This window comes from Phacochoerus africanus, chromosome 13, assembly GCF_016906955.1.
Source record: "Phacochoerus africanus isolate WHEZ1 chromosome 13, ROS_Pafr_v1, whole genome shotgun sequence".
NCBI classification, from domain to species: Eukaryota; Metazoa; Chordata; class Mammalia; order Artiodactyla; family Suidae; genus Phacochoerus; species Phacochoerus africanus.
In genome coordinates this window covers 64,860,899-64,888,535 of record NC_062556.1, presented here as the reverse complement: position 1 = coordinate 64,888,535, position 27,637 = coordinate 64,860,899, and the positions used below count along the sequence as shown (strand labels likewise).

General features: G+C 39.8%; 1 protein-coding gene across 1 annotated transcript in view; it reads right to left on the bottom strand.

Moving 5' to 3' along the window:
- DNAJC3 (DnaJ heat shock protein family (Hsp40) member C3) overlaps positions 1–27,637 on the bottom strand; it is a 79,709-nt gene that overhangs the window by 34,215 nt on the left and 17,857 nt on the right. The window contains exons 2-3 of the mRNA XM_047755740.1: positions 19,619–19,729; positions 1,404–1,528 (exon numbers count right to left, since the gene is read on the bottom strand). Coding sequence (XP_047611696.1) covers positions 1,404–1,528; positions 19,619–19,729 — 236 coding nt within the window. The remainder of the gene's footprint in view (positions 1–1,403; positions 1,529–19,618; positions 19,730–27,637) is intronic.

Sequence of the window (27,637 nt, the reverse complement as noted above, 5' to 3'; positions counted from 1 at the left end):
ATATTTTATGATTTCATTTATATGAAATATCCCAGACAGACATATCCTTAGAGATACAAAGGTAAGTGGTTGCCAGAGGCTAGGACAGAAATGAAAAGTGATTGTTAATGGGTATAGGGTTTCTTTTGGGGATGATAAAAATGTTCTGGAACAAGATAATGGTGATGCTTTCAGATCCCTGCGAATATACTAGTAACCACTGAATTATACACTTTTAAAAAGGGTGGGTTTGATGATAAGTGAACTGGATCTCACTTAAAAAGTACTTTAAGCCATCATGATAACTTTTTGCCATTATAATGAAAGTTGTGTAATTTGGGACCTTATCAATCAAAGCTCTAGAAAGTTTTGTTTTTTTATTAACTCTTAATGCACATTTTTACTCCACTATAACCAGAATAACAATGTCTCCTTCTTTCAACATGCATCAATCATCTCTGATATTCCTCTTCTAATGCACACAATCCCACCCCTTCCAAGAATACCAACTCTCTGGTGAGCAATATCTACCATAAGACAGAATCCACACATATCAACATTCTACTAAAATTCACATTTTATTTTTATGGTACATAAAAATCTCCCTAATCCTCCATTAAATGCATCAACACACATAAAAAGCCAGATGAAAGCCACTTCAACTAGCTAATAGCTGTTGTAATACTAGGAAATGAGCTCCTTCACCTTTATGGAAGATTATGCTTAGCTGGCTAAAGTAATAGAGAAAAATTTGATACTTGTGATTTCCATCTTAAAATAATAGTAATAAAAGTAACATTTTAAGACAAATATTCACCCATATTTAATCAGTTATCTAAAATCTTTCTGGATTACAACAGCACATAAACAATAAATGAATTACCAAATTAATTTTGAAACAATATAACTGGCCCTGTTATTTTAAGCCATTAAGGTGACCTGCCAGTGTTCAGGATATCCCATCAGACCATAAATGCCTCTGCTTCTGAAGCTCGAGTGCTGGTTCAGAGGACAACTCTTACCTAATTCAGCACTGTGTCCTCTTCAAAAACCAGTGCCTAACTGAGCTACCCTCTCTTCTTCATTCTCTCCACTACAGCCTTAACTGAAACTGTCACCAGTCACCTGACAGCCTCTTAATCATTTCTCAGCCTCACACACTCCATCCTCCACACAGACAGGTTTCTAAGCCACAAAGCTAACGTCACTGCCAAGCTTCTAAAAATCACCTCAGGGACCTGCTCCACTGTTCCTCCTTCCCGTAGACCTTTGATTGCAGGGACCGACTTTCTGCTGCTGCCTGGTCCACCACGTCACAGTGGCCTTCTCTATCCTCCAGCTATGCCAGTCCTCACCTGAAGAAACAAATTACCTCTTCCGAGTTTCCCTAAATTCTCCTTTAAAGCAAGTTTAGATGCACTTACTGCAGTGAAATCCATCTTCAATTCGATCACTTTAGTTAAGTCAGGAAGTGCTGCTTTTGATTTGCCCATTGCTAAAAAGACAGTAGCTCTCCGATAGTAAGCAATATAGTTATCAGGGTCACCATCTGAAAATTAAAACAATAAATATTAACTCTTGGTACCATATTCAAAAAACCACATCACCTGAAAAGTATGAGAGTTTGCAACTGTATTAAGAAAGACAATGGAGTTCCTGTTGTGGCTTAGTGGAAACGAATCTGACTGGCATCCATGAGGACACAGGTTCGATCCCTGGCCTCGATCAATGGGTTAAGGATTCGATGTTGCTGTGAGCTGTGGTGTAGGCTGCAAATGTGGCTCGGATCCTGCGTTGCTATGGCTGTGGTGTAGGCCAGCAGCTACAGCTCCAATTTGACCCCTAGCGTAGGAACATCCATATGCTGCAACTGCAGCCCTAAAAAGACAAAAAAAGGGGGGGGGGCATTAAGAAAAGATTTTCTTCATCAATACTGGGTCATTTTGCCTAGCCAAATCACTACAAATAAATCCAGAAGAGCGGTTTAGTAAACTGCAGCCTCTGAGCCAAAAACAACCCAGAGATTTCACGTTAAGAATATTTTTTTACATTTTTAAAGAGTTGTCAAAAAATAGAAAAATATACAACAGAGACTGAAAAGCCTAAAATATTTATTAACTGTTCCTTTAGGGAAAAAGTCTGCCAACCTCTGGTCTAGAATGTTAACTATATTCAACCCTTAACTTTTATAAGTATGCGATTCTGTTTGTCCAAATTTTCTAAAGTGAAATACTGATTGAGAACATGGACTTTTGCATTATTCACAAGATTTTAGAAAATTAAAAACTTAAAATTAATATACTAGAGGTTCCCATTGTGGCTCAATGATAACGAACCCAAGTAGTATCCATGAGGATGTGGGTCTTATCCCTGGCTTCACTCAGTGGGTTAAAGATCTGGCATTGCCGTGAGCTGTGGTGTAGGTTGAAGCAGCAGCTTAGATCCTGAGGTACTGTGGTGTAGGCTGGCAGCTGGAGCTCTGATTCAACCCCTAGCCTGGGAATCTCCATATGCCATGGGTGCAGACCAAAAAAAACTGATACACTGAATGTGCAATTCCTGTTCTCCCCCAAATTCCAACTAAAATGGCGGTGAAGAAATAAGGGTACAGACCTTAGGACAAAGGAGAATGAAAGGAGAGTGAGACCAGAGAGCAAGGCTAGAGTAGATAACAGTATCTGAAAGAAGGAAAGCAGATGGATGAGTAAGGTGTTTGAAATAATTCCACCCTGCTCAGCACCTACAAAGTGGGAGTAGGAATACATTCAACTAGAAGTAAACCTCGAGGAGGAGGCAAGACAGCGGAAGAGTAAGAGGAGGCGCTCACCTTCTCCCCCAAACACATCAAAAAACACATCTACATGTAAAACGACTCGCACGGACCGTCAACGGAATGCTGGCAGAAGAACTTAAACCTCCAAAAAGGGCAAGAAACTCTTGACATAACTGGGTGGAACAAAAGAAAAAGAGAGAGAGAGAAAAGGAATCAGGACAGGACTAGTGCTCCCGAGCGGGAGCTGTGAAGGACAAAGGGAACCCCCACCCTGGGAAGCACCTAACCGATGGGAAGATGGGCCGAGTCAGAGGGAACTCCAAGAGGCCGAGAAAAGCGCAGCAGCAGGGCTGAGAACTGAGAAGCAGAGTGAGAGATGCGCAGACCATCTGAACCACTGGCACAGGCACCACAGCCTGAGACGCTCCGGTGGGGGCTGGGGGCTGAGACTTAGGGTCCGGAGGTCAGTTTCTGGGAATGGACTGGGTTTGGTGGTGCAGATACAGCCTGAAGGGACTAGGGAGTAGTGCACCGCGTGCAGAGGGAGCGGTATGCTAAGGGCTGGGGAGTGGAAAGGCATGGCAGGGGGAAGCCGGGAGAAGGTCTGATCCTGCAGGAGAGACAAGGTGCCAGTGTTGGGGAGGGGAGAGATGGAGGGGTGGGCAGCCATAGGAAACTCCTTGTGCCCCAGCGTGCATGCATGCCCACTGGCTCGCAGAGAGCGGAGTGTTCCTGGCACAAACCTCCATCCCATCCCCACCCCCACGTGGCCAGAAGCCACTTGCCATCCACCTCGGACTCCCTGCCTGCAGGGAGCTGCTCACCAGCCCACCAAGCTCCAGGCAGCACTGCCTGCCTGCTGGGAGCTGCTCGCCGGCCCTCCCTAGACTGTGCCAAACTACAGTTTGGCTTCCCCAAATCCAAAGAAAAAAACACAAGCAAGATGAAGAAGCTCAGAAACCATTCCCAGTTAAAGCAATAGGAGAATTCACCTAAAGCAGTCAACAATGAAACAGACCTCTGCAGTCTGATAGACTTGGAGTTCAAGAGGGAGATAGAGAAAATACTGAAGGAATTAAGAGAGGATATGAACAGTAATGCAGATTCCCTCAGAAAGGAACTAGAAAATATAAGGAGGAGATAAGAAAAACTAGAAAATTCATTCGCAGAGATACAAACTGAGCTTAAGGCAATAAAGAGCAGAATGAATAATGTGGAGGAATGAATTAGTGACGTGGAAGATAGAATAATGGAAATCACCCAGTCAGGACAGCAGACAGAAAAACAAATGAAAAAACATGAAAGCAATGTAAGAGACCTATGGGATAACACAAAGTGGGCCAATCTACACATAATTCCAGAAGGAAAAGAGAAAGAAAAGCGGACTGAAAATATATTTGAAGAAATTATGGCTGAAAATGTTCCAAATCTAAAGGATACTGATATCAAGATACAGGAAGCACAGAGGGCCCCAAACAAGTTGAACCTCAACAGGCCCACACCAAGACATATAATAAAAATGGCAAAAGTTAAAGAGAGGATTCTAAAGGCAGCAAGAGAAAAGCAAAGCATTACTTATAAGGGAACCCCAATAAGGCCATCAGCTGATTTTCTACAGAAACACTACAGGCCAGGAGGGAATGGCAAGACATATTTAAAGTGCTGAAAGAAAAAAAATCTGCAACCTAGAATACTCTATCCAGCAAGAATATCATTTAAAATAGAAGGGGAAATAAAGAATTTATCCAACAATCAAAAGCTAAAAGAGTAGGGCACGATGAAACCCATTCTAAAAGAAATACTAAAAGGGCTTCTCTAAATTAAAAAAAAAAAAAAAAGAGGAAGACTCAGGATGGAGGAAACCACAATTGGAAAGCAGTCACTTAAATAAGCCAGCATACAGATCCAAACACGAAGATGTTTAAAAAAAAAAAAAAAAAAGATATCAAAATGATACAAAGTGGGCAAGGGAAGTAAGAAAAAATAGATTCTTTTTTAATTTTAATGCTGTGTTTGAACCTATATGACTATCAGGCTAAAGCAAGCAGATATAGGAAAGGGTTATTAACCTACTTAAAACACAGGGGAACCGCAAATCAAAACCGAACATTACATTCACAAAAACTAAAAAGAAAAGTACTCAAGCATAAAATAAATGGAAACCATCCAACCAACAAAAGAAAAGAAGAAAGGAGAAACATAGAATCAACTAGAAAACAAAGTTTAAAGTGGCAATAAATAAACATCTATTAATAATCACCCTAAATGTCAGTGGACTGAATGCTCCAATCAAAAGACACAGAGTGGCAGATTGGATAAAAAAAGAAAAAACCTTCAATCTGCTGCCTACAAGAAACTCACCTTAGGGCAAAGGACACACATAGATAGAAAATGAGAGGATGGGAAAAGATATTTCAGGCCAATGGACAAGTCAGGAAAGCAGGAGTTGCAATACTCATCAGACAAAATAGACTTTAAAACAAAGTCCATAAAGGAAGACAAAGAAGGATACTATTTAATGGTTAAAGGATCCATTCAAGAAGAGGATATTACAATCCTCAATATATATGCCCCTAATAGGAGCACCCAGATACCTCCAACAAATACTAACAGACATAAAAGGAGAAATTGATGGGAATACAATCATAGTAAGAGACTTTAATACCCCACTCACATCAATGGACAGATCCTCTAGACAGAAAAGGATCTCTAAAGGAAACAATAGAAAAGTTAGACTTAATCGACATTTTCAGCACATTACATCCAAAAAAATCAGAATACACATTCTTCTCAAGTGTACATGGAACATTCTCAAGAATTGATCACACATTGGGCACGAAGCTAACCTAAACAAATTTAAGAGTATAGAAATTATTTCAAGTATCTTCTCTGACCACAATGGCATGAAATGAGAAATCAACCACAGGAAAAGAAATGAGAAAAAACCTACTACATGGAGACTAAACAACATGCTACTGAAAAACCAATGGGTCAATGAGGAAATCAAGAACGAAATTAAAAAATACCTCAAGAAGGAGGTCCCAGGGTGGCCCAGTGGTTAACAAACCTGACTAGGAACCATGAGGTTGTAGGTTCGATCCCTGTCCTCATTCAGTGGGTTAAGGATCCGGCGTTGGGTGAGCTGTAGTGTAGGTCACAGACGTGGCTCGGATCCTGCATTGCTGTGGCTGTGGCATAGGCCCAGCAGCAACAGCTCCAATTAGACCCCTAGCCTGGGAACCTCCATATGCCGGGGGGGGGGGGGGGGGGCTAGAAAAGACAAAAAGACAAAAAAAACCTCAAGACAAATGATAATGAAGACACAACCACTCAAAATCCATGGGAAGCCGCAAAAGCAGTGCTCAGAAGGAAGTTTGTAGCAATACAGGCCATCCTCAAAAAAGAAGAAAAATCAAACTGACAACTTAACCCACCACGTAAATGAATTAGAAAAAACAACAACAACAACAACAAAAACTAAAGTTAGCAGAGGAAGGAAATCATAAAGATCAAAGAGTAAATCAATAAAATAGAGATTCATGTATGCAGATGACATGATACTATACATAGAAAACCCTAAGGACTCAACCCAAAACTACTTGAACTGATTCATAAATTCAGCAAAGTAGCAGGATATAAGATTAACATTCAGAAGTCAGTTGCATTTCTGTATACCAGCAATGAAATATTAGAAAAGGAATACAAAAATACGATACCTTTTAAAATTGCACCTCACAAAATCAAATACCTCAGAATATACCTGACCAAGGAGGTAAAGGACCTATATGCCGAGAATAAAACTTTAATCAAAGAAATCAAAGAAGATGTAAAGAAATGGAAAGATATTCCATGCTCCTGGATTGGGAAAATCAATATTGTAAAAATGGCCATACTACCCAAAGCAATCTACAGATTCAATGCAATCCCTATCAAATTACCCATGACATTTTTCACAGAACTAGAACAAACAATCCAAACATTTATATGGAACCACAAAAGACCCAGAATCGCCAAAGCAATCCTGAGAAACAAAAACCAAGCAGGAGGCATAAGTCTCCCAGACTTCAAGAAATACTACAAAGCCACAGTCATCAAAACAGTGTGGTACTGGTATCAAAACAGACAGACCAATGGAACAGAATAGAGAACCCGGAAATAAACCCTGACACCTATGGTCAATTAATCTTTGACAAGGGCGGCAAGAACATCAAATGGGAAAAAGAAAGTCTATTCAGCAAGCATTGCTGGGAAACCTGGACAGCTGCATGCAAAGCAATGAGACTAGAACACACCCTCACACCATGCACAAAAATAAACTCCAAATGGCTGAAAGACTTAAATATACGACAGGACACCATCAAACTCCTAGAAGAAAACATAGGCAAAACACTCTCTGACATCAACATCATGAATATTTTCTCAGGTCAGTCTCCCAAAGCAATAGAAATTACAGCAAAAATAAACCCATGGGACCTCATCAAACTGAAAATCTTTTGCACAGCAAAGGAAACCCAAAAGAAAACAAAAAGACAACTTACAGAATGGGAGAAAACAGTTTCAAATGACGCAACCGACAAGGACTTAATCTCTAGAATATATAAACAACTTATACAACCCAACAGCAAAAAAACCAATCAATCAATGGAAAAATGGGCAAAAGACCTGAATAGACATTTCTCCAAAGAAGATAGACAGATGGCCAATAAACACATGAAACAATGCTCAACATCGCTGATTATAAGAGAAATGCAAATCAAAACTACCACGAGATACCACCTCACACCAGTCAGAATGGCCATCATTAATAAAGCCACAAAGAACAAGTACTGGAGGGGCTGTGAAGAAAAGGGAACCCTCCCGCACTGCTGGTGGGAATGTAAACTGGTACAGCCACTATGGAGAACAGTTTGGAGACACCTTAGAAATCTATACATAGAACTTCCATATGACCCTGCAATCCCACTCTTGGGCATCTATCCGGACAAAACTCTACTTAAAAGAGACACATGCACCTGCATGTTCATTGCAGCACTATTCACAATAGCCAGGACATGGAAACAACCCAAATGTCCATCGACAGAGGAGTGGATTCGGAAGATGTGGTCTATATACACAATGGAATACTACTCAGCCATAAAAAGGAATGACATCATGACATTTGCAGCAACATGGATGGAACTAGAGAATCTCATACTGAGTGAAATGAGCCAGAAAGACAAAGACAAATACCATATGATACCACTTATAACTGGAATCTAATATCCAGCACAAATGAACATCTCCTCAGAAAAGAAAATCATGGACTTGGAGAAGAGACTTGTGGCTGCCTGATGGGAGGGGGAGGGAGTGGGAGGGATCGGGAGCTTGGGCTTATCAGACACAACTTAGAATAGATTTACAAGGAGATCCTGCTGAATAGCATTGAGAACTTTGTCTAGATACTCATGTTGCAACAGAAGAAAGGGTGGGGGAAAAAATGTAATTGTAATGTATACATGTAAGGATAACCTGACCCCCTTGCTGTACAATGAGAAAATAAAAGAATTATAAAATAGAGATTCAAAAAACAACAGAAAAGAATCAATAAAACCAAAAGCTGGTTCTTTGAAAAGGTAAACAAAATTGACAACCTCTGACTAGACTCACCAAGAAGAGGAGAGAAAAAACCCAAATCAACAAAATATAAATGAAAAAGGAGAGGCCACAATGGATACTACAGAAATAAAAAAAAAAAAAAAAACCATAAGAGAATACTATCAACAATTACATGCCAACAAATTTGACAACCTAGAAGAACTGGACTACTTTCTAGAGACTTACAGCCTACCAAAACTGAATCAAGAAGAAATATATCAACTGAACAGACCAATCACTAGACATGAAATTTAATATCATAAAAAAACTCCCGACAAACAAAAGTCCAGGACCAGAAGGCTTCACAGGCGAATTCTACCAAACGTACAAAGAGGAACTTATACCCATCCTCCTTAAACTTTTTCAAAAGGTTGAAGGAGAAGGAACACTCCCAAAGACATTCTATGATGCCACCATCACCCTAATGCCAAAACCAGACAAAGAAACCACCAAAAAAGAAAACTATAGGCCAACATCTTTGATGAATATAGACGCAAAAATTCTGAACAGAATTTTAGCCAACCAAATCCAAAAACATATCAAAAAGATCATACACCATGACGAGGTGGGATTCATCCCAGGTTCACAAGGATGGTTCAACATTTGCAAATCAATCTACATCATACACCACAATAACAAAAGAAAAGTCAAAAACCACATGATCATCTCAATAGATGCAGAGAAAGCATTTGACAAAGTCCAACATCCAATCATGATAAGAACTCTTACCACAGTGGGTATAGAGGGAACATTCCTCAATATAATCAAAGCCATTTATGACATACCCACAGCAAACATAATACTCAAAGGAGGAAAGCTGAAAGCATTCCCACTAAAATCTGGAAGAAGACAGGGATACCCACTCTCACCACTGTTATTCAACATAGTTTTGGAAGTCCAAGCCATAGCAATCAGACAAACAAAAGAAATAAAAGGCATCCAAATAGGAAGAAAAGAGGTAAAACTGTCACTGTATGCAGATGTCATGATACTATACATAGAAAACTGTAAGGACTCAACCCAAAACTACTTGAACTGATCAACAAATTCAGCAAAGTAGAAGGATATAAGATTAGCATTCACAAATCAGTCGCATTTCTGTATACTAACAATGAAATAATAGAAAAGGAATACAAAAATACAATACCCTTTAAAATTGCACCTCACAAAATCAAATACCTGGGGATCCACCTAACCAAAGAGGTGAAAGACTTATATAAAACATTCATCAAGGAAATTAAAGAAGATGTAAAGAAATGGAAAGATATTCCATGCTCCTGGATTGGGAAAATTAATATTGTAAAAATGGCCATACTACCCAAAGCAATCTGCAGATTCAATGCAATCCCTATCAAATCACCCATGACATTTTTCACAGAACTAGAACAAACAAGCCAAAAATTTATATGGAACCACAAAAGACCCAGAATCGCCAAAGCAATTCTGAAGAATAAAAACCAAGCAGGAGGCATCACTCTCTCAGACTTCAAGCAATATTACAAAGCCACATCATCAAGACAGTATGGTACTGGATCCAAAACAGACAGACAGACCAATGGAACAGAATAGAGAACCCAGAAATAAACCCTGACACCTATGGTCAATTAATCTTTTACAAAGGAGGCAAGAACATCAAATGGGAAAAAGAAAGTCTATTCAGCAAGCATTGCTGGGAAACCTGGACAGCTGCATGCAAAGCAATGAAACTAGAACACACCCTCACACCATGCACAAAAATCAACTCAAAATGGCTGAAAGACTTAAATATAAGACAAGACATCATCAAACTCTGGAAGAGAATATAGGCAAAACATTCTCTGACATCAACCTTATAAATGTTTTCTCAGGTCAGTCTCCCGAAGCAGCAGAAATAAGAGCAAAAATAAACCCATGGGACCTCATCAAACTGAAAAGCTTTTGCACAGCAAAGGAAACCAGAAAATGAAAAGACAACTTACAGAGTGGGAGAAAATAGTTTCAAATGATACAACGGACAAGGGCTTAATCTCTAGAATATACAAGCAACTTATACAACTCAACAGCAAAAAAGCCAACAACCCAGTGGAAAAATGGGCAAAAGACCTGAATAGGCATTTCTCCAAAGAAGATATACAGATGGCCAACAAACACATGAAACAATGCTCAACATCACTGATTATTAGAGAAATGCAAATCAAAACTACCATGAGATACCACCTCACACCAGTCAGAACGGCCATCATTCATAAGTCCACAAATAACAAATACTGGAGCGGGTGTGGAGAAAAGGGAACCCTCCTGCACTGTTGCTGGGAATGTAAGCTGGTACAACCACTTTGGAGATCAGTATGGAAGTACCTTAGAAAACTATACAGAGAACTACCATATGACCCAGCAACCCCACTCTTGGGCATATATCTGGACAAACCGTTCCTTAAAAAAGACACATGCACCAGCATGTTCATTGCAGCTCTATTCACGATAGACAAGAGCTGGAAACAACCTAAATGTCCATTGACAGATGACTGGATTAGGAAAATGTGGTGTATATATACACAATGGAATACTACTCAGCCATAAAAAAGAACAAAATAATGCCATTTGCAGCAACATGGATGGAACTAGAGACTCTCATCCTGAGTGAAGTAAGTCAGAAAGAGAAAGACAAATACCATATGGTATAACTTTTATCTGGAATCTAATATATGGCACAAATGAACCTTTCCACAGAAAAGAAAATCATGGACTTGGAGAATGGACTTGTGGTTGCCTGGGGGTGGGGAAGGGATTGGGATGGATTGGGAGCTTGGGGTTAATGGATGCAAACTACTGCTTTTGGAATGTATTAGCAATAAGATCCTCTTGTGTAGCACTGAGAACTATGTCTAGTCACTTATGACAGAGCATGATAATGGGAGAAAAAAGAATGTATACATGTATGTGTAACTGGGTCACCATGCTGTATAGTAGAAAAATAATTGTACTGGGGAAATAACAATAAAAAATTAAAATAAAGAATGAGACACCAAGGAAGAAAGGATATATATATATGTCCAAAATTCCCAGTACAAAACCCTTAGGGTTTGACATTTTCTAAAATTCCTAATTTGGGGTATTTTTGACAGAGAATATGGTGAATATTCTATATTATATATATATGGTATATAACACCCCTGGTAGGTGTTAGAAACACATTATTCTTTCACAGTTGTGAAATGGAAAGTCACATTAATAGGTTAAATAAAGACTATACATAGCCTCAGGTCTAGTTTTGCTGCCTAATGAGTTTTGATGGCAAACTTATGAAAACTTCTGGTTTTCAGAGATCACTGAATTTTGGAATTACAGATAATGGATCATGGTCCATGGTCAGGTCAGTCAAGGAGGAGAACAAAGAAAAGTAGTGAGACCCACTAATAAGGCCATGCGGAAGCCTCCTTGGTTGTGGGTTACAGGCTCCTTCTTCAATTTTTCCTGCCAGACACAGCAGTTGTCCGCCAGCCTGGAGCCCTCAAAGTGCAGAGTACTTTGAATGTAGAGCAAAGTTATGCCTCCTATACATGCAGAGAACATGACAAGAAAGATGGAAGGAAGGAAGGGAGGGAGGGAAGGTAAATATGTGAGGTGATTGATGTATTAATTCATGTATCAGACCATGAAGTTGTACAACTTAAAATATCTTACGATTTTATCTGTCAATTATATATCAATAAAGCTTGTAGTTTTTTAAAAAATAAAAAAAGTAAACCTCATGCTGTCGAATAATGCTGCTAGACAGCAATTTATATATATTGATTTATATATATATATATATATATATATATATATATATATATATATATCAAGAGTCTTAAAAACTATCTTGACCAAATCCAGCCGTCTATTAAAAATAAATATGCACACAGACATTTATTACCATAAGATTTACAACTAAAACTCCCTAAAAGTTCTACCCCCAAAACATTTGGAAAACACCACAATATGGGAACCTATATGGCAGGATAGTATATAATCATTCAAAGTTATGGTTTTGAACAGTTGTTAAAGGCATTGAAAACTACCTGAAGTACTGCTGCGGGAGGATGACGCAAGAGGAGAGAACAGTCTATAAAACAACACCAGAAAGACGATATGCAAATGGCTAATAAGCACAGGAAACAATGCTCAACACCACTAACCATTAGGAAAAATGCACATCAAAACCACGTTGAGATACTACTTCACACCCATCAGGATAGAAAAAAGGGGGAGAAAGAAAGAGGGAAAGAAAAGAGAATAATAGAGAGAGAGAGAGGGAGGGAGGGAGGGAGGGAGGAAGAAAGGAGGGTGTGGAGAAAAAGGAGTCCTTGTGCAACTGCTGCAGGGAATGCAAAAGGGTACGGCTGCTGGAAAAATAGTATGGAGGTTCCTTAAAATCTAAACATAGGAGTTCCTGCTGGGGCACAGCTGGTTAAGAATCTGGCATTGCTGCCGCTGTGGCATAGGTTGCAGCTGTGGCTTGGATTCAATCCCTGGCCCAGGAACTTCAGTATGCCATGGGTACAGCCAAAAAAAAAAAAAAAAAAAAGCTAAACACGGAATTACTATGTGAACACCAATTCCTCTTTTGAACATATCTATCCAAAAGAAATGATAGCTGATTACCAAGATATATATACCAAGGAATATTACTAGCCACAAAAAAGAATGAAATTTTGCCATTTGTAGCAATACGGATGGACTTGGAAGGCATTAGGCTAAGTGAAATAAGTCAGACAAAGACAAATACTATACGATATCACTTATTTGTGGAATTTTAAAAAAATACCAAAAAAACCTAGCGAATACAACAAAAAAAAGCAGACTCACAGTTACAAAAAACAAACCTAGTGGTTACCAAGTGGAGACAGGAAAGGGGTAGGGGCAATATAGGGGTAGGAGATTAAGAGGTACAAACCATTAGGTATAAAATAAGCTCCCAGCTAACCCAACTCTACCCTTCATTCATTCAGACTTTTACTGAGCATCACCAGAGATTAAAATAATAATAGTAATAACAATAATAAGATAGTATCTATCCTTAAGAAGTTCACAATCTCCTGATGAGAATGTGACCTTTGGAAAGTCACTAGAATACTCTGTTTACTTTTGTGTAAATGAGAGTAGTAATATCCATCGTCATTACACAAGTGAAGTTGCAATGAGAAAGCACCATGATATGTTTAGGTACCAAATGAACGTGGCCATGGATTTTTTTTTTTTTTGATTTAACATAATTATGTAAGTGTGATCTTGGTTTTCTTACCAAGAAATGGAGAAACCTATCATTTCATTCATGCCCACCATTTAACCCACCACTTAAGACATTTATTCATGCCAGATGCACATAAGACATTTCGTAAGATCTACCAAAGCAGTGCTTTCAGACCCTAGGATTCATAAAATTATCTCCATAAGACCATGTGCTGCAGGAATGAAGAGGCAGAGAAATCTCACACCTGCTCTGTGATCTGCTCTGATGATAAATCTCTAACAAAACTTGTGTACGACTACTTTGTAACAGTGAAATAATTAAATCAAAGAGAAATAGATAACTTGAACAGACTAATCACTAGAAGTGAAATAGAATCTCTAATAAAATCAAAATTGGGGTTAATAGATGCAAACTATTGCCTTTGGAATGGATAAGCAATGAGGAACTACTGTATAGCACTGGGAACTGTATCTAGTTGCTTATGATGGAGCATGATGGAGGAAAATGTGAGAAAAAGAATGTATATATGTATGTGTGGCTGGGTCACTCTGCTGTACAGTAGAAAATTAACAGAACACTGTAAACCAACTTAATGGAAAAAATAAAAATCATTTTTAAAAAATTAAAAATTAAAAAAAAAAACCTCCCTACAAACAAAAATCCAGGACCAGATGGCTTCACAGGCAAATTCTACCAACATACAAAGAACTTGTACCGATCATTCTTAAACTCTTCCAAAAGACTGAAGAGGAGGGAACACTCCCAAAGACACTCTATGAAGCCACCATCACCCTAATACCAAAACCAGACAAAGATACCAATATCTTTGATGAATATAAATGCAAAAATTCTAAACAAAATTCTAGCAAACCAAATCCAAACATAAAAAAGATCATACACCACGACCAAGTGGGATTTATCCCAAGTTCACAAGGATGGTTCAACATACGCAGGTCAATCATTGCAATATACCACATTAACAAAAGAAAAGTCAAAAACCACATGATCATCTCAACAGATGCAGAAAAAGCACTGGACAAAATCCAACATCCATTCGTGATACAAACTTATCTACAAAACAGAAACAGAAGCACAGACATAGAGAAGAGACTTGTAGTTGCCAAGGGGAGGGGGGAGGTAGAGGGATGAACTGGGAGTTTGGGGTTAGCAGATGCAAACTATTACATTTAGAAAGGATGAAAAACAGGAGTTCCTGCTGTAGCGCAATGGGATCAATGGTGTCTCTATCCAGGATGAAGGTTCAATCCCAGGCCTGGCACAGTGCGGTTAAAGGATCTGGCATTGCCCAGCTGAGGTATAGACTGAAATTGCAGCCCAGATCTGATCCCTGGCCTGCAACCTCCATATGCAGTGGGCAGCCAAAAAAGGGGGGAAAAAAAGAATAAGAAAAAGAAAGAAAAGAAAAAGTCCTAAGGTATAGCACAGGGAACTACATCCAGTCTCCCTGGATAGACCGTGAAAGGAAAGAATATAAAAAAAGAATGCACATATATGTATAACAGTCACTTTACTGTACAATAGAAATTGGCACACCAAAAATCAACTATAATTTAAAAAAGGAAAAATAACAAAAAAGATGCAACTGTATCAGAAGACTATTCAGAAAGTGATACCAACACTCTTCCTTAAATCACACTGTTTACAACAGATTGGGACTATTTCTCAGTTTCCAATCTTAAAACTCCTGCCAAAAAATATTTATGGGCCAGATGCAAAAAGTTTTCAAGCCAAATCACCAAGTGATCTGTACCACAACACAGAAACAATTACCTGTATTGCTATTGAGTTTTAATAAATAAATATAAAAAATGTAATAAAACAACAAACCAGGCCTAAGGAATCTTCAAAATATAACTGAGTAATTTTTTAAAAACAAAAATAGAAGGATGTCACAATCATAAATATCAGATATAACATTATAATAAAAATTGATTCACTGATACTCCCAACACCACTAGCCAAGTTTTATTGCAAACTCTAACATCAATTTTTTTAACATGGTTTTTGATAAGATGCGCACAATTTTTATTTTATTTATTTATATTTTGGGCTGCGCCCATGGCACGTGGCAGTTCCTGGGCCAGGGATGGAAACTGCTCTGCAGCTGTGGCTTACACCACAGCTGCGGCAACACCAGGTCCTTAACCCACAGTGCCGCACAGGGACTTCCTAACATCAATTTCTAATCACAGGAAAAGTTAAATACAGTACAAAACAAAATCCAGCAGTTGGGAAGTGTAAACATTTAATGAGTATTTTATATAGTCAGTTTAAAGCTACATACAAAAATATGGATGACATTTTACCAGGAGAGATCATTGTACATTTTACAGTGGTGCAGCTCTTTGATCTACAGCAGTAACTACGTAACTTGCTAATCCAGAAGTCAGGAGACCGAGACTAATTCACTGTTAGAATCCGACTAACTTACTGGGTTACCTGAAACAGTAAACATGGCCACACAAAATGTGATGTTTGGTAAATGAGACAACTGAAATGAAGCTTCTACAATTCTTTTCCAATGAACACACATCTCACAGGAGATTCAACAGGCCATGACACCACATCACCCATCATTACCTACTGTATATTCCCATCAACTACAATTTAAACTCTACTCTCTACAGTTAGGTATAAACCATCAGTGTTTTACATAAACTAAAATGATAAACATCTCAAACTACACAGGTCTTCCTCAAAGTATGGTAAGTGCGACATCTGAGAATCACTGCTACTGATCAAATTATGATGAACAAAAGGACACTGTGCTGTTCAAATTCTGAACGCGCCAGCAGTGCTCCATTTACCGAATTTCACAAAATAAATTACCATGTGTTAGCTGATTTTGTGATAAAATACAGACAATAATATTCTGGGGAGAGGGGGAGTTCCTGCAGTGGCACAGTGGAAACGAATCCGACCAGGAACCATGATGTTGCGGGTTAGAACCCTGGCCTCACTCAGTGAGTTAAGGATCCGGTGTTGCCGTGAGCTGTGCTGTAGGTCGCAGACGTGGCTCAGAGCTGGCATTGCTGTGGCTCTGGTGTAGGCCAGCAGCAACAGCTCCAATTAGACACCTAGCCTGGGAACCTTCATATACCACTGGTGCAGCCCTAAAAGGACAAAAGACAAAATATATATATATATATATATATGTATTCTGGGGGGGTATTTGGGGGAAGAGCTATCTCTAGAATTCTTGTATGTGAGTGAAGCTAAAGAAAAACAGGCAGTCATTTTAAACTACATTACCAATATGCCATAGCCTTTAATGTTCCTATTGATTTGTGAGATTAAAGAAAGCAAATAATAGAGGATAAAATAAGTAGTTAGTATATGTTTCTGCAAATATTCTTGTGGTAGGAAGGAAGAATCAAAATTTTTTTAAGACATGATTTATCTAAGACAATAATGTGCTGGAGCATTGAAGACAACTCAAATCACCAAAGAAAGGGTGGACTTAGGAATGACCTGGTCACACAGTAGATGGTCTCTCATGAAACGTAATTATTGCAAACTATCATGCCAATTAACTACAACCTTCCAAGATAAACCAGCCATTAAAATAAAAAAAACCTTTGTCTTAGAAACTCCACATAGTTAAGAAAACCCTATTAACATACTGAATCTCTTTTCAGAAAAGTCTTTTTTGTTTGTTTGTTTTTGTCTTTTTTTTTTTTTTTTTTTTTTTTTTTGCTATTTCTTGGGCCGCTCCCGAGGTATATGGAGGTTCCCAGGCTAGGGGTCTAATCAGAGCCATAGCCACCAGCCTACACCACAGCCACAGCAACACAGGATCTGAGCCGCGTCTGCAATCTACACCACAGCTCACGGCAACGCCAGATCGTTAACCCACTGAGCAAGGGCAGGGACGGAACCTGCAACCTCATGGTTCCTAGTCAGATTCGTTAACCACTGCGCCACAACGGGAACTCCTCTTTTCAGAAAAGTCTTAATTTTCAGACACTGTATTTCCATATACCTTACATGCATCACTGTCCCCTAGATTATCACAGTAAGTGAAGCTACATCAGAAAAAGACAAATACCATAGGATCTCACTTACAGGAGGAATCTAAAATATGACACAAATGAACTTATGTACAAAACAGAAATAGACTCATAGACACAGAGAACCAACCTGAGGCTGCCAAGGGGGAGGGGTCTGGGAAGAGTTGGGTTGGGAGTCTGGGACTAGCAGACGCAAACTAGTATATATAGAATGGACAAACAACAAGGTCCTATTGCGAAACACAGGGAACGATATTCAATACCCTGTTTTATATATATATATATATATATATATATATATATCTCTGAATCACTGCTGTACAGCAGAAACAACACTGTAAATCAACTATACTTCAATTTAAAAAATTAAAAAAAAAATCTTTGTCAACATTTCTCTCACCTAATCTTCAGAAAAAGTCCTTTTTGGGTAGCACAGTGAAAACTGCTGGGTATATGTGCGTCACTTCTTTAAGCCTACATTTTCTTACATAACTTAACCAACGTCACAGGATCATCAAGTGACAAAGCCAAGATTAAAATCTAAGTTTCCTATTATTCCAGAGATCTACCATCACCAGTGATAAAAATCTAAATTCAAGAAAAAGCATGAAGAAAAATATCATCAAACCAACACCTTACTACTTTTTGTTTATATAGTAAATTACAACAGGAAAATTCTTCTGATGAGCAGAACTGTATCTTATTAAAAATACATCACTCATTATTCTTCAGGTTGACTGTCACTCCTAACCATCCTAAATAAAGGTAAGAATATATAAGTAAATAAAAAAAGGAATCAGAAATATCGATATCAAAAAGTTTTAGCACAAAAGTTTATGCAGTGACTCACAAGAAAACCCTTTAAAACCTCACTCACAACCTATTTACTGTTGTCCTCTTGTTTCTCACAGTCCCAACAGATTAAACACTGCAAAGATAGTTGATGCTACAGACAGAAAAGTGAGAAATAACAAGTAACAGTCTAAGGAGTAGAGGGTGTTTGACCAACGATGAACAGGCAGTGAGCTGCAGGATCCCCCAAGGACCTCGAAGTAACTATTATATGGATGATCTCAAATCATCAAGAAAATTAACTATAATCAGTGAAATCTGTTTAAGAAAGCAGAACAATAAATACAGTCAGCCCTCCATACGAGCAAGTTCCGCAACCACAAATAGAAAATATCTGGGAAAAAAATTTGCTTCACAAGTATTTATACAGCATTTATGTTGTATTTACAACTATTTATATAGTATTTGCACTGCATTATGTATCACAAGTAATCTAGAGATGATTTCAAGTATACAGGAGGATGTGTGTAAGTCACATGCAAATACTACACCATTTTATAGAAGGGATTTGAGTATCTGAAGATTCTGGTATCTGAAGTGGTCCTAGAATCAATCCTCTGCCGATATCTAGGGATGACTAAAATACACTGAGAAAAATGTTCTGTCAAAATTATCTTGAATTATTCTTTTTTTTTTTTTGTCTTTTTGCTATTTCTTTGGGCCGCTCCCGCGGCATATGGAGGTTCCCAGCCTAGGGGGTCGAATCAGAGCTGTAGCCACCGGCCTACGCCAGAGCCACAGCAACGCAGGATCCGAGCCGAGTCTGCAACCTACACCACAGCTCAAGGCAACGCCAGATCGTTAACCCACTGAGCAAGGGCAGGGACCGAACCCGCAACCTCATGGTTCCTAGTCGGATTCGTTAACCACTGCGCCACAACAGGAACTCCTTGAATTATTCTTGTTGCATATGGTTATCTTTGTCACATGAAAAATCCTCTTATGTTAGATCCATATGTATTCAAATGTTGTGCACTTATTTTCTTAGCCTATTTCACCCAGAATCCTGTAAATATTTTAAAATATTTTCTTTAAACATTAAATAATACTTATTTTAAATGTTATCCAAAAAAGGGGCTATAAAGCAGAATTCACTAAGATTGGGGCCACTGAGTGTTTTGGTTCCAAGATACAAACCTACTGCAGCATGAAACTGAGATAAAGCGTCAGCTAGCTGTCCAGCTGCAAGTAGTTTCTTGCCTAATTCAAGATGTTTCTCAACATCTGCATTTACTCCACATTCAGCACCTAAAAACAAATAGAAAAATAATAAATTAACCTTCTACAAAACAAGATTTAATTCTAAAGAATAAAATGTTTAAAATATAGTATAAATGCCTCATCATCTGCTCAGATGGGAAAAGTCACAGAAGCCGAAAAGTGACCTGGAGAAACTAACAATAAAGCACAGATGGTGTTTCACTTTTTGGAGCATAAACCACCCAAAAATACACCCTTATCGACCTAGTCAAAAAAAATGTACCCAGTCTACAAAATACAAGGAAAATTGCATAACACAGGTTATAAAAACACTTACAATTTGTTGTTCAACAACAAAATTAGAACTGCTTTGTTAAATTAGAATTTCACTTTAATGAATACTAGAGTCCACTGTGATATTCAAGGACAACATAATTACCAAACATCCCCAGTGCACTAGGCATTGTTCTAGATAGACGGCAAAGATAAGTGAGCAAAGCAAACACAAAACCTGTCACTGTGACAGGAGAGAATCACTGAGTGCGGGAGGTGAAAAGCAGAGCTGCAGGAGGGGTGGGAGTGGTGGGCCTTTCGGTATCAAATAAGGGGGGGCAAGGGTGGGCCTCACAGAGACACTGGCCTCTGAGCAAGGCCTTAGTTGAAGAAGTGGGAGAGGCCCGATTATGCACGGCTTTGGTTTCACTCTTGGCAAAATGGGAAGCTCGTGAGGAAGTGTGAGTAGAGGAACCTGATCTGACTCTGTGATCAACCAAGGAGCCGCCTCTGGGCTCTGAGTTCACCCCTCAGTACTTGGCTCAGTACCTGCTAGACAGCAGCGGTGAAGCATTGCTCGTTACACTCAGCACAGGGCTGCGCTCTGCCAGTCAAGGGTGCGGAAGGGGCACTGCAGGAAGGCCGCCTCCTGGTTCCCTTGCCGCCTTTTCTCTGGCCCCTGCCACGTGGTGTGCAGGGGGAACACGTCCAGGGGGGCCCTGTCCTAGCCACGCGCCCAGCGGCCCAGTTCCTCAGCCACCCAGAGCCCTGGTCACACACCACTTCAAGCAAGGACACCACGGATCTCCAGGCTTCACGGCCACAGCAGCACCCCGATTCCCCACGCACACAGGCCTCCCCTGCACCTGAGAAGGTGGTTTCTTCCTTCCCAGGTGCTGTGGACCTGCTCTAGCCCTGGCAACTCAGCAAACCTAGGGCGCATGTCTCCAATGAGGTCTGAACCCCCTCCTCAAAGAGGGGCTCCCCCTCCAAGCTGACCCTTCTCTGAGGACGGTCTTTAAGCCCAAGACTCAATCCTTAGGGTTCTCTTTAATCATTATGGTCACCCTCCTATCATAACGATGCTTTTTCACTGTTGCTGTTGGCTGCATCCACAGCATATCAAAGATCCTAGGCCAGGGACGGAATCCAAGCTGTGGCAGCTACAGCAATGCCAGATCCTTAATTCACTGCACCAGGCCAGGGATCAAACTGGTGCCGCTGAAGAGGAAATTCTTTTTCGTTTTTTCTTGCTTTTTAGGGCCACACCCACAGCATATGGAAGTTCCCTGGCCAGGGGGTCAATCGGAGTTACAGCTGCCGGCCTACACCACAGCCACAGCAACACAGGATCCAAGCCACATCTGCGATCTACACCACAGCTCATGGCAATGCTGGATCCTTAACCCACTGAGCGAGGCCAGGGATCAAACCCCCATCCTTATGAATACTAATTGGGCTCATTACCACTGAGCCACAACGGGAACTTCCGAGAAAATTCTTTACATTAAACTTTCCCTTTTAAAAAAATTACTATGTGATTTCTGTTTCCCGAAGGAACCCAGACTTTTACACATTATTGGTATCAGAAATAGTTCCAAGAGACAGAGCCACAAAAATGGGATTGAAGGACTGGTTTGGCCAGGTCCTTGAGCTTGAGTGCAGTGATAAGTTCCTTGTCAATGAGAAGCAAGCAGTTAGTAATCCGGAGTTCCTGCTGTGGCACAGTGGGTTAAGAATCCATCTGCAGCAGCTCTGGTCACTGCAGAGTCTCGGGTTTGATCCCTGGAATTTCCATATACCCCGGAAGCAGCCATAAAATAAACAAACAAACAAACCAAATTTAAGTAATCCATAGCAGGTATGAGCATCACAATTAATGAAGATATCATTTGTGGCTGACAGTAATTAAAGTGCTAAGTGAGGCACACGCCTTGTAAACTCAAGTGACTGCTACACTTGACCAAAGCAATGATGAAAGTAAGGGCTGGGACACTGGGATAGATTCTGTTGAGCACATTAGAGCACTTACAGAGAGAAAATAACAAGCTCAAGTCAGTGGCAGCCCTAGAACGATCTTTTATTTTTTGTAGCCACAGAGCTGATTTACCCGAAAATCAAACAAAAATTTAATTTAGAGGATTGTTAAATTAAAACAAAGAGTGTTTTTGTTTGTTTTAGGACTGCACCTGCAGCCTATGGAGGATCCCAGGCCAGGGGTCGAACCGGAGCTGCAGCCACCGGTCTACACCACAGACATAGAGCAACGCCAGGTCCAAGCCACGTCTGCAACCTACACCACAGCTCACGGCAATGCCAGATTCTTAACCCACTGAGTGGGGCCAGGGACCAAACCCAAGTCCTCACAGGTAATAATTGGGTTCATTATTGTTGAGCCACAACGGGAACTCCTAAAACAATAGTTTAATTCGGAGTCTCGCCAAGTTTCTACTGTGAAATTCAGGACCTACATTAGTAAAGAACAGGCTCCTCAAACTTAGAGGGAAACATCTGACTGTACCTAGATGAAACTGACCAATTTAAACCCCCAAGTCCTTCTGAGCCTCCCTTACCAGTAGAATTAGCTGGCCTTTCACTGCTTAAAATTCCTAGCATAACTTTACTTAGGGACAGACACCACGAAAGGGGACACTCACTCAGACCTGCCCTAACCACTCCAGATGTCACCAGGCAGGTGTGCACTATGACCTAAAGAAAAGAGTTTACATGCTAAAAGAATTCTAAAACTTTGCTGGTAATCTAGCAGAAACCCACTGAACACGTTTCAGTGAACAGGTTTCTAAAGGTGTTAGATCAACAGTAGTGACTGTAACACTATATCTGCTTTCATTAATGGATGTGTGCTGATTTACCAGATCAGAGGTCAACAAACTGTCTTTGTAAATAAAACGTTACTGGGACGCAGCCATGCTCCTTCATTACACACTAAGGCTGCTGTCACGCTACAATGGCAAAGATGACAAAAACCATACAGTCCACAAAACCTAGGGATGACTCTAAAACACTGGGAAAAGTGTTCTGTCAAAAATATCTTGAATTATACTTGATAGTTAATAGCTGTTAAGTCTCAGTTACATGAAAAACTATCTTATGTCAGATACATATGCATTCGAGCGTTATGCAATTATTTCATTAATCTATTTCACTCAAAATCCTGTACATATTTTTAAATATTTTCTTTAAACGGTAAATCATATTTTATTTTTTTCATACTTAACTTTAAATGTTACCCAAAAAAGGGCTATAAGTTAGAATTCACTAAGATGGTGACTGAGTATTCTGGTTCCAAGATACAAAGCTACTGCAGCATGAGACTGAGGTAAAGCATCACCTAGCTGTCCACCTGCAAGTAGTTTCTCACCAAGGAGAAAAGGAGTTTGCTGCAATACAATGGTGGCAAAGAGGGCTACATATGGAACCCAGGGTGTTCTCTAGGGGCTTAATACTTCCATGCCCAATACTAAAGGTTAATTAAAACCACCTCAACCAAAAAACAGAACAATTAAGCACTCAGACACTTCAGGAATGAAGGTTTGGGTTACACCATCAGGTTAAGAAGCCAGAGCCGTTGAGCTTCGAGCTGAGGGCAAAAGCATGGAACCCGAAGTTGAAGAAAGATACCATCTATATCAACTCTAACTTCATGACCAGTTATAGACAGCAGCTCTGCACATTTCCTCTTTGCTTCTTTAATACATGTGTTTATTTGTGCATATAGTCAATCCTCACAATTCACAGGTTCTGTACCTCTGAATTTGCCCACTCACCAAAGTTCAACTGCAATCCCCAAATGAATACTCATGACTACCCTGGCAGTCATGTATGTGCAGAATGGTGACACACCTGAGTCACTCCAAATGCATATTCCCAGTTGAAGTCAAAGTAACACTCTTGTTTTGTCATCTCTCTTGTTATTAAAGAAAAAAAAATGCCCTTCCTATTAAAAGTGTATTTAGTATGTTTTTTATTTCTGTGCTTTTTGTGGGTGATTTCACTGTTTAAAATGGCCCCCAAGCACAGTGCTGCCCAGCATTCCTAAAGGCAATAGACTGTATTGCCTTTCCAAGAAGATATGTTTGTAAGATAAGCTTCACTTAGACATGAATAACAACGCTGTTGGCCATGAGTTCAATCTTAATTATACTAAATAAGATATTTTTAAACAGAAACACACAAAACAAGGTTATGTTTTGATCTGCTGATAAAAATGTAGTGACCCAGGCCTTGAAGGATCCTAACCCTGAATTTCCTCCCAGGTGCAATGGTTTGATATTTGCTAATTCAACATGCACAATGACACGTGGGCTAAAACTACCATGAATAAGGAGAATTGCCTGTACTAACCACATTTTCTCTAGTTCCATTTTCATTTTATATACATGCTGTGGGAATTAACTTTACAATTTAGTTTTTATATAACTGAATCCTGAGTGGGACAGTGGTGAACTGAGAGTAGTAATTAATATAGTCAGTGATGGATACAACGGCTGTTGGAACTGTTATCTTCTCAAGTGGGGTACAGATGAGAATTTCTTCACTTACAAGAGCTGTATTGTGTTAGACAGAAAATAGAGTCGTTTCGCTGTTCTGGGGTTCAATGTATATAGAAGGTGCATACGGAAACTAAAGAGCTTCAGTATTTCCCTTTTACACAGTGTGCTAAAGTCACGTTGCAGGAGAAAAAAATCCAAACAGTCACTACTTGAGAGGGAGGGAGAAAGAACTGGGAAGGAACAGGAGGGAACTCTCTGTGGCACTGACAGTGTTCTAATCCTGAAGGAGGCACACATATAATCCGAAGGGTTATACAGGCATATGCCATTATCAAAATGTGGCAAACATATACTTTAAAATGGACGTTTTATTATATATAAATTTTAACCCCCCCCCAAAAAAAACTGTTAATGATATGCATGTTGAAGTATTTAGGGATATGTGTGCTGATGTTATTTTGAAATACACTTTTAAAAGGATTAGCGGGGAGTTCCCATTGTGGCTCAGTGGGTTATGAGCCCGAATACTATCCATGAGGATTCGGGTTTGATCCCTGCCCTCGCTCACTGGGTTAAGGACCTGGAGTTGCCATGAGCTGTTGTTTAAGCAGAGGACATGGCTCAGATCTGGTGTTGCTCAGATCTGGTGGTGTTGTGCCTGTGGTGTAGGCTGGCAGCTGCAGCGCCAATTTGACCCCTAGCCTGGGAACGTTCATATGCTGCAGGTGTTGCCCTAAAAAGAGTATATAAATAAATAAGTAGACAGAGAAATAAATGTCCAGATGGATGTGTGTTAAAAAAAAAAAAAAAAAAACTAGTAACCACATTAATGGTAGAATTTATGTGATGGGTATAGGACTATACATTATAAAATTGTTTCACCTTTGAAAAATATCTAATGAACAGAATGTTGGGGAAATACACAATATAGTGTTAGGATGGGAGCAATACACAAGGGGGTGCTGTGAGGGCACAAGTTAAGGCACTTAACACCTACAGTTAAAGTTAAATAATTTTCTTTGCCTTTTTTTATTAAAGTATAGTTGATTTACAACATTGTGCCAATTTCTGCTGTACAGCAAAATGACCCAGTCATATATACACATACAAAATTAAATAAAATTTAAAGTTTAATTATTCAGTTTCACTAATCACAGCGCAAATGCTCAGCAGCGAGTGGCTAGTGTAGGTGTGGGGGCAGTGAGGATGATACAGAACCTTTCCCATCATCACAGAAAGTTTTATTGGCCCTCGCAGGGTGGGGTAGGGGGTCTGGTGTCCCCTGAGATCTCATCTGAAACCAAAAGGAAAAATGGGAAGGATGGACCTATATGAAAGGGCTCAAGAGGAAAATCAGCATTTCACACACAAAGACTATCACATGCAAATGTCCAGAACTCCAATGAGATCCTGCTGTAGAACACAGGGAACTATATCTAGTCACTTACGATGGAGCATGATGGAGGCTAATGTGAGAAAAAGAATGTATATATGTATGTGTGGCTGGGTCACTTTGCTGTACAGTAGAAAATTGACAGAACATTGTAAACCAGCTACAATGGAAAAAATAAAAATCATTAAAAAAAAATGCCCAGAACTCAAGATGAAAGAGACTTTCAGAGAAATCCAAGTCCAGTATTTCAGCTAACTCTCCTCTCCATCATGACTTCATTACTCTGGAGTGGGTCACCCGACTGCTAGATGGTTCTAGTAAACAGCCCGAAGGGAAGAGGGAAACCAATGAAGTATCTGCTACAATAATGCAGGTGACATGATGGTCACTTGACCATGGAGGAGTAGCAGTGGAAACGAGAAAAACAGACTGCTTAGAAAAATCTGAGAGAGGAAAAGAGACTACATGTGACTTAAGTATCTAGAGGTAACCAAGGTCGGGTGGAGCGGAGTCCAGGAGGATACCCAGAGCATCTATGAGAGCAACTGCTGGCCACTTTAGTCATCAAAAGCCAAAGAATTCCTAATACCATCTACACAGCAAAAAGCCAAATAAACTCTACCTTACTATCTGCCCTACTAAACAAACACACTTTTTCAGGTGTTTCCAATTCAGAGCCCACAGTTTCTATGTAGCATTTTACTTTGTCTTTTTTAGATCTGCAACTATGGCATATGAAGTTCCTAAACTAGGGGTTGAATGAGAGTGGCAGCTGCCAGCCACAGCCACAGCCACACTGGATCCAAGCCACATCCACAACCTACGCTGCAGCTGGCCACAGCCCCGGATCCTTAACCCGCTGAGTGAGGCCAGGGATCGAACCCGCATCATCATGGATACTAGTCAGGTTCTTAACCTGCTGAGCCACAATGGGAACTCCTGTGTAGCATTTTAGTTCCCTGGCTGCCTGCTGGAGCCCTCTGTACAAGGAAGGAAGGGGAAAACAGGGAGAGAGGGAAGGAAAAAACACTAACTTGGTGATCTCAAAAACTCTGGGTTCTGCAGAGGCCTATTTGTTCTGGGCAACAGCATGAAAATGCCTCACCTATTTAAGAGTGTGGGGAACATGTGGAGAAATTAGCCGGGAGTTTTCAATGGGCTGGGAAAGCACTGCTATCTGTCCCATTTAAAAAATGAAGATACAGTCTCCTGCTCCGTACAAATTCATTATGCACTATAGATTTAGAAACTAATTATATTCAGAATGTGCAGTTCCATCTAATTCTACACCACATCCAAAGATGCTTTGGATTCATTATGCTTTTCATAATGAAGATTATGGACATTAATGTTTCATTTAACAAATGTTACTGAAAACTATGTATAAACCTGTGATCATAACAGAAATAAATAAGGTAGCCTCTCCCAAAGCAGCAACGAGGAAAATTTTGCAGCTTTAGCTTTATGAGAACTTCCTAGCCTACAGGACAACCACTGACTCTGGAGAGAGAGGGGCTGTGTTATTACACTGGAGTCTCTGCCACATACTGACATTTTTACAGAATATATAATATGAAGAATGGGACTGACCTCAAAATAATCTTGGAGGGGAGGATGAAAGTACAGATGAGACAGGATCCACCAGGTGTTGGTAATTTTTGAAGCTAGGTGACAGACAGGACCCCGTGGTACATGATGCTATTTTCTCTACTTTGGTATAATTATAACATTTCCCAAAAACAGAATTTTTTAAACTTAAATACTTTCAATGAAGAT